Raw genomic sequence first — 9,101 nt, 5'->3', positions numbered from 1 at the left:
TTTGGCAAAGACATTTAGGATGGTCAGAGATCGATTCCAAGAGAATATAGTCTCCAAAGTTAAGCTCAGATTAATAGGGAAATGAGGTACTGATGGTAGAAGATACAGCTTACCAACAATACCAAAAGTAGCTGCTTTGGTGGTTGGTGATTTTGAAATTTCTAGAAGTGACTGCGATATCATTATAGAAACACAATCTAGACAACTACAAAGGATAAATGAATTATATGCTGCATATTTAGGTCTACAATATCCTTTGCCTTTTCCTTATGGTGAAGATGGGTACAAAGAGGACATTCTTTAAGTCAAGGTGATGCATCATTGAGAGGAAGGCAATGTGTTACCATGCGAGAATTTTTCGCTTATAGAATTCAGGAAAGAAAAGATGAAGTTCCCACCATTTTGTCTTCAGGAAGATTATTTCAGCAATTTTTAGTTGATGGTTATGCAATGTTAGAATCTTCTCGGTTAAAGTTTATAAGGACTTATCAAAAGCAATTAAGAGTTGATTCTTATAAAGTCCTAGCAGATGCTATATTGCATGGTGACATCGATCCTTCATCCCAAGGTAAAAGGATAATTCTACCTTCAAGCTTTACAGGGGGTGCACGATATATGGTTCAGAATTATCAAGATGCTATGACAATATGCAAATGGGCTGGGTACCCTGATCTTTTTATCACATTTACTTGCAATCCTAAGTGGCCAGAGATTACTAGATTTGTGGAGAGCAGAGACTTGAATTATGAAGATCGTCCAGACATTTTAAGTAGGGTGTTCAAAATTAAATTGGACTGCTTAACAAAAGGATTTGAGAGATAATCAAGTTTCTGGACAAGTAAAAGCAGGTATACAATATTTAAAATTTAATTTAAATAAGGATGGTGATTTTATATGATTTTTTTTCTACGATTCAGACAATTATTTTTTCTAATAAACTTGCGTAATATCCAATGCAGTGATTTATACCATTGAATTCCAAAAACGACGGCTGCCTCATGCTCATATCTTACTTTTTCTCCATGAGCATAATAAATTTTCATCTGTGTTAGATATTGATCGAATAATTTCGGCAGAAATACCAGATGAAGTGGGTGATCCTAATTATTATAATGCCGTAAAAAATTTAATGATGCATGGTCCATGTAGTTATGCTAAGAAATCTTCTCCTTACATGCAGAATGGTAGATGTACAAATCACTTTCCTAAAACGTTTGTTGACGCAACAACAAATCACTTTTACTACTATATGGATTAAATGAGGAATACATATTGATACATGATAACTTTTATAATATTCTACTTTGTTGAATATTATAGAATGATAGATGAAGACAACACTCTATTTTTAACTATTGATAAAGTCAATTTGATCAATTTATAATATCAATCTTTTCTCGCTACATTTTGTTCTTATATGTTCTAAACGACATCACAAATTGCAGGTTTTTCTTTTGACTTATTTTAATACATGTAGTTAAAAGAACTAAAAATAGTACTCCAGATCCAAGCTTAGATATGTTATTCTATATAAAAAACCAATGATATGTATGCTCATATAAATAAACTACATATACATGAAACTACATGGTTGAGGTTTAAGTATGAGTATATATTTTATTTTGAACTCTAACATTTTTATGTCATGCAGAGACAGAGCTAACCGATGATGAATTGAAAAATCGTTGCTTGAAAAAGCTGGACATAATTTTTAAAGGTTGTGGAAAAAGCTTTAACGATTTTCCGACAATGCCAAGATCCTATTACAATGAGGAAGAATTTTATGGTGCCAACAGACTAATTAATGAGGAATTGCAATTTAATAGGCGTTCTCTGATACAGGAACATCAACAATTATTAATGAAATTAATATTTTAACAGAAGACTGTTTATGATAAAATCATATCTGCAGTGAATGAAGATAAATGAGGGTTATTCTTTTTATATGGTCATGGAGGAACTCACAAAACTTTTATCTATAAAACATTGTCTTCTGGCATACGATCTAAAGGCGATATAGTGATAAAGGTTGCTTCAAGTGGTATTGCTTCTCTTTTGTTACCAGGAGGCCGAGATTTGCGATCCCTCTAAATCCAACTGAAGATTCAACATGCAATATAAAAAAAGGCAGTCCTTTGACAAAGTTGATTGTGAAGGCAAAATTGATCATTTGGGATGAGGCACCAATGATGCATAAATACTATTTTGAAGCTCTTGATAAAACGCTTAGAGATATTCTAAGATTTAAGGATCCATCAAATTTAGATCACTCATTTGGAGGTAAAACAATTATTCTTGGAAGTGACTTCAGACAAATCTTGTTTGTAATTACAAAAGGTACTAGGCAAGATGTCATGCCCCCAAACTGGGATGGGACATGATTGGCACTCAACCCTTACCACTCGTTGAGTGAACCCTATACTATTTGTATCAAACTTCAAGTTTAATATCAAAGAATCTAACATACTTAAATATTAATTCTAATCAAGTTGTAGTTCTTAAGCTGACTGATAAAAATAATAAATAAAGGATAAATCCCAAACTATTTCAATACTGACCCACTAACAAGTCATGAGCCTCTAGCATCTGAAAAATAAATTTTAAAATACATAGCCTATGGGGGCATCCCCGAAAATAAAATAAACGTAAAAAAAAAAAGATATAAATAAGTCTGAATAGGGTTCGTTACCGCTGGGGTGAATCAACGGAGTCTATAAACTAAATCTAGAATATCTCCTCTAGCCACGTACCTCGTTACCTGCGTCCTCAATACTCGCCACACGATGTAGCAGGCTCAAACGGGCTAAGTACCACCAAAGGATACCCAGTAAGTCTCATAGGCTACCTCCTAAAAAGGCGGAGTGAGACTTTCTGGAAAATATAAGAAAGAAAAGGGATATACGAAAAATCATATAAATCATATAAAATTTTACAACCAAGTAATAAACTGAAAACTGAAAACTGTAAGCTAAAACTGAAACTTAACGTAGAAATTGAGCCCATAACTGATATCTGAAATAGAAACTGAGTTATATATATATATTTTAAGACGTAACTTTGCAAAGTCTGAAGAACAATCCGAAGGTGCTGCTCATGCTCCTCTCGACTGTGGGAGTAGATCAAGATATCATCAATAAACACAACCATAAAGGAATCCAGGTAGGGTTTGAACACCCGGTTCATCAAATCCATGAATGCTGCTGGGGTATTTGTCAGCCCAAATGACATCACTAGAAATTCATAATGCCCATACTGAGTCCGAAAAGCTGTCTTAGGAACATCAGATGCCCTATTCCTCAACTGATGGTAGCCAGATCTCAAATCAATCTTTGAAAATACCTTGGCACCCTGAAGCTGATCAAATAAATCATCAATCTTCGGCAATGGATAATTGTTCTTGACGGTGACTTTGTTCAACTGCCGATAGTCTATGCACATCCTCATCGATCTATCTTTCTTGTTCACAAACAATACAGGTGCACCCCAGGGCGAGACACTAGGTCTAATGAAGCCCTTATCAAACAAATCTTGTAACTGCTCCTTCAATTCTTTCAACTCTGGCGGGGCCATGCGGTATGGCGGAATGAAAATGGGCTGAGTGCCCGAAGCCAAATCAATGCAGAAATCAATATCCCTGTCGGGTGGCATCCTCGGCAGGTCTGCACGAAACACCTCTGAAAACTCACAAACAACCGACACTGAATCCATGGAAGGAACCTCCGCACTAGAATCGCGGACATAACCCAAATAAGCTAGACACCCCTTCTCGACCATATGCCGAGCCTTCACATAAGAGATAACCTTACTGGCAGAATAGCCAAGATTCCCTCTCCACTCTAATTGAGGCAACCCCTGCAAGTCTAATGTCACCGTCTTGGCGTGACAATCTAATATAGCATAATAAGGTAACAGCCAATCCATACCCAGTATGACATCAAAATCAACCACGTCGAGAAGTAGAAGATCTACACGAGTCTCAAGACTCTCAATAGTGACCACACACGAACGATAAACACGATCTACAACAATAGCATCTCCTACTGGTGTGGACACATACACAGGAGCACTCAAAGAATCACGGGGCACAACCAAATAGGATGACACATAGAAGTAAGTAGATCCCGGATCAAATAGAACTGAAGCATCTCTACTGCAAACTGAAACAATACATGTGATAACAGCGTCAGATGACTCAGCCTCAGTCCTTGCTGGGAAAGCATAACACCGGGGCTGGGCCCCACCACCCTGAACTACGCCCCTGGGACGACCTCTAGCTGGCTGGTCTCCACCTCTAACAGCCTGACCTCCACCTCTAACTGTCTGGCCCCTACCTCTGGCTGCCTGACCCCTGCCTCCGGATGGCTGAGCAGGTGGTGCAGCAACTGGTGCCAGAACCATGGCACGAGAACTCTGATGCTGTGAGTTGCCCGTTGTCCGAAGGCAAAATCTAGAAATGTGCCTCGGATCACCACAAGTATAACATAACCTCGGCTGTTGTGACTGCTGACCCTGAAACTGACCCTGTCGACCTGAATGACCACCCTGAAACTGACTCTGGAGTAGAGGTGCACTAATAGAAGCTGGTGGTGCACTGTAGGCTAGCTGGTCGGAATAATGCATCTGAGGGCCACGAACACCTGAGGCACCGTGGGATGCCTGGAGTGCTGAATGAAATGGACTGGGAGGATAGACTCTACCAAAAGTACTCCTGCCTCTAGATGAGGCACCGCTAAACTCACCGGAATGACGAGGCCTCTTGTCAGACCCCTGACCTCCCTGAGTAAGAACCATCTCGACTCTTCTGGCGACATTAGCAGCCGCCTGAAAAGAAATCTCACTCCCAGTCTCCTTAGCCATCTGCAATCTGATAGGCTGAGCAAGTCCATCAATAAACCTCCTCACCCTCTCTCTCTCGGTGGGAAATAGAAGAATGGCATGACAGGCCAAATCCACAAAATGGGTCTTATACTGGAGATGCTCAAACTGACGGCGACGCTCCTCTCTCAATGTGATAGGCAGAAACTTCTCTATAAAGAGCTGAGAGAACTGGTCCCAAGTAAGAGCAGGCGACCCAGCTGGTCTGGTCAACAAGTAATCTCTCCACCATTTCTTGGTGGAACCAGTCATCTGAAATGCAGCAAAATCGACCCCATTGGTCTCCACTATACCCATGTTCCGTAGAACCTTGTGACAGCTGTCAAGATACTCCTGGGGGTCCTCTGAAGGAGCACCACTGAGGTGAACAAGAAAGAGATTGGTAAACCTGTCCAATCTCCATAAAGTCTTAGAAGACATAGCTGGCCCATCTCCGACATGCGCCACAATAACCGGCTGAACTAATCCGATTGGCCGAGCTACTGGAGCCTGATACTGGGGAGCTATCTGCTCCGGAGTGGGAGTGGTAGGAATCTAGGCTCCTCCTCCAGCCTGAGAGACTGCTGGTGCCATGGGAAATGCGCCAGTCCGGGCCACACTCTCCATAAGGCCTACGAAATGGACCAAAGCATCCTCTGAAGTACTGGGGTAGCAATGAACCCCTACGGAACCTGAGCTGATCCTGAAAAGATCAGTCTGGACTGGAACCTCCTCGTCAATCTCTATATGAGGCTCCACTACTGGGGCTGCTGCTTGGGCCCTAGGCTGAGCCCTACCCCTGCCTTGGCCTATGGCACGGGCTCGACCTCGACCTCTGTCCTGCGTAGGAGCTATCACTGGAGGCTCTGGCTGCTGTTCAGCTGAGGAAGCTGTACGTGTTCTCGCCACCTGCGAGAGAATAAGAGTAGAAGTTCAATCAGTATTGAGAAAGCAAAATTGCACAACAAAGAAGAATAGAAGTGAAACTTGTTCCTAAACTTCATAGCCTCTGGAAGATAAGCACAGGCGTCTCCGTACCGATCCTCCAGACTCTACTAAGCTTGCTCGTGAATCGTGAGACCTAGGCAACCTAGTGCTCTGATACCAACTGTCACGACCCAAAATTTCCCACCGACGTGACCGTGATGGCGCCTAACATTTCACTTGCCAGGCAAGCCAACGTCAGAGAATCATTAAACTAATTCCTTATTTCTGTTCAGTAATTAGCAATAATTAACTACGATGAACTATAACAAGTGCGGAATATCATAAATCTGTATTTACTACTACCACTCGGATCTGGAGTCACAATTCACGAGCATTTTAGAACTTACTACAAGTAATAGTCTGAAAGAAATACAACTGTCTAAATGAAAGAAAACAGTAGGACATAAAAAGATAGACGAGGACTTCATGGTCTGTGAACGCCGACAGATCTACCTTGAATCTCCGGACATCGGACCAATAGCAAATCTTGATCAACCTGAGCCGGTATCAAAATCTGCACAGAAAGTACAGAGTGCAGCATCAGTACAACCGACCCCATGTACTGGTAAGTGTCGAGCCTAACCTCGACAAAGTAGTGGCGAGGCTAAGGCAAGGCACCTACAATCAACCTGTACAATTTAACAGTGTATACGTAAATAACAGGAATGAAGAACTAAACAGGAAATGTCGGGAGGGGAGACATACTGAGGGGAATACAAGATAAATAACTACAACAAAATGATCACCAGAGCAGTCAATATACCATGAATCAACAGGAATAGTGAATACAATAAAGAAGAATGCACGGCATCACCCTTCGTGCTTTTACTCTCATATCATGGCACGACATCACCCTTCGAACATTAACACTCACAATATGGCACGGCATCACCCTTCGTGCATTAACACTCACAATATGGCACAGCATCACCCTTCGTGCATTAACACTCACAATATGGCACGGCATCACCCTTCGTGCATTAACACTCTCCCTTACCATAATGCAATGCATAATTAACAACAGGGAGGTAGAATAACAAGTACAAACCTTACTTCAACATTTGGTTCCATAATATCAATCTTAACTTTGAAATAAAAACTCAATTATCACCAGAAAATTCCGTAAACATGATAAGAACGATAATTTAAACAACACTAGTATAACACGTAGCAATTTGGCATAGGAATGAGACAATATCAGAAAAAAAATAGTGAAACATGGAAAAATAGGTAAATTGGCGGCGCATAAGTACTCGTCACCTCACATATACGTCGCTCACATGAATTTCACTTAGCAAATAATCTAAGGTTCCTAATTCCCTCAAGTCAGGGTTAGACACAACACTTACCTCGCTCCGAAGGCCACTTAATTCTCAATCACAACTTTTCCTTTGGAATTCACTTCCAAACCACTCGTATCTATTCAAAAATGACTCAATAATATCAAATATTGCTAAAGGAATCAATTATATTGCATAAATTAAATTTCCCAAATTTTCCTCCAAAAAGTCAAAAAATCGACTCCGGACCCGCTTGGTCAAAACCCTAGGTTTGGACCAAAATCGTTTTACCCATTCACCTCCGAGTCCGAATATGTAATTAGTTTTGGAATCCGACCTCAAATTGAGGTCTAAATCCCCAAATTCCTGAAATCCCTATTTTCTACCCTAACCCCTAATTCTACCATGAAAACTCTAGATTTTAGGTTGAAAATTCAAGAAATGTAATGGGTAATTGAAAGAAAATGGTTTAGAATCACTTACCAACAATTTGGGGAAGGAATGACTCTTGAAAAATCGCCCCTCACCGTTTGTTTTTTGAGAAAAATGAGTTTTTTGGCAAAAATCCCGTTTTGGGTTCTGTTAAGTGCTCGACGACAGTGTTCATCGCGTTTGTGAGAGCTCTATCGCGTTCGCGAAGGGTACTGGCTGCCAAGCCTTCGCGTTCGCAAGACCCAGCTCGCGTTCGTGATGATCACTCCCCTCTGGCCTTCGCGTTTGCGAGGAATGGCTCGCGTTCGTGCTGAAGGAACGACCAAACCCCCCAGGTCCGCACATGCTTCGCGTTCGCGTTGAGCCGGTTGCGTTCGCGAAGGGTAAATCCCCCATCACTTCGCATTCGTGAAGAATAAGTCTCAGCCTCATCAGATTACTCTTCGTGTTCGCGAGAGGACAGTCGCGAACGCGAAGAAGGATATGACAGACACCAGAATCTGCAGAAAACCAGATTTTCCCCCCAAGTCCAAAACATCCCGTGGCCTATCCGAAACTCACCCAAGCTCTCGGAGCTCCAAACCAAACATGCATACAAGTCCAAAAACATCATACGAACTTGCGCGCGCGATCAAATCGCCAAAATAACACCTAGAACTCTAAATTTAAGCACCAAATCAAATAAAATTCTCAAGAACACTTTAAAACTTCTAATTTCTCAACTGGATGACTGAATCACGTCAAATCAACTCCATTTCTCACCAAATTTCACAGACATGTCTTAAATATCATAATGAACCTGTACCAGGCTCCAGAACCAAAATACGGACCCGATACTAACAATGCCAAATATCAATCAATTCTTAAAAACAAATAATTTTCAAACTTTTAATTTTCATCAAAAATTCATAACTCAAGCTAGGAACCTCCAAATTTGATTCCGGGCATACGCCCAGGTTCCATAATTCGATACGGACCTACTGGGACTGTCAAAGCACGGATCCGTGCCTGTTTACCAAAAATGTTAACCGAAGTCAACTAAAATTAACTTTTAAGGCAAAAATTCTTATTTTTATTAGTTTTTAACATAAAAGCTTTCCAGAAACCTGCACGTACTGCGCACGCAAATCGACAAGGATAAAAATGAGATTTTTAAGTCTTAAGAGCGCAGATTCGAGTTCTAAAACATAAGATGACCTTTTGGGTCATCACACAAATAGAGTCATGTTTCTTAAAAGTTCGCGGCAATCCCACCACAAAATCCGTATTTATTGTCTCCCATTTCCATTCTAGTATTTCAATGACTTGAGCTAAGCCACCTGACCTCCGTTGTTCTGCTTTTACTTGCTGACAGATAAGGCACCGTGATACATAATCTGCAATATCTCGCTTCATATTATTCCACCAATAAATATCCCTCAAATCATGATACATTTTAGTAGAACTTGGATGTATTGAATATCTGTAGCTATGAGCTTCTACCATAATTTTTCTTCGAAGATCTTCTACATTGGCACGCGATCAAGTCTCATCACACCATTCTCATAA

The 9,101-nt window shown here is 40.7% G+C and overlaps 1 protein-coding gene across 1 annotated transcript; it reads left to right on the top strand.

Moving 5' to 3' along the window:
• The first annotated feature begins 345 nt into the window (after positions 1-345).
• Positions 346-2,381, top strand: LOC107774493 (uncharacterized). The gene is made up of 3 exons (XM_075247563.1): positions 346-769; positions 1,053-1,212; positions 2,066-2,381. The coding sequence occupies exons 1-3, from the start codon at positions 346-348 to the stop codon at positions 2,379-2,381; spliced, it is 900 nt and encodes a 299-aa protein (XP_075103664.1).
• Positions 2,382-9,101: the final 6,720 nt, after the last annotated feature.

This window comes from Nicotiana tabacum, chromosome 24, assembly GCF_000715075.1.
Source record: "Nicotiana tabacum cultivar K326 chromosome 24, ASM71507v2, whole genome shotgun sequence".
NCBI classification, from domain to species: Eukaryota; Viridiplantae; Streptophyta; class Magnoliopsida; order Solanales; family Solanaceae; genus Nicotiana; species Nicotiana tabacum.
The sequence above is the reverse complement of the archived record's forward strand: the minus strand, read 5'-3'. Positions and strand labels throughout refer to the sequence as shown.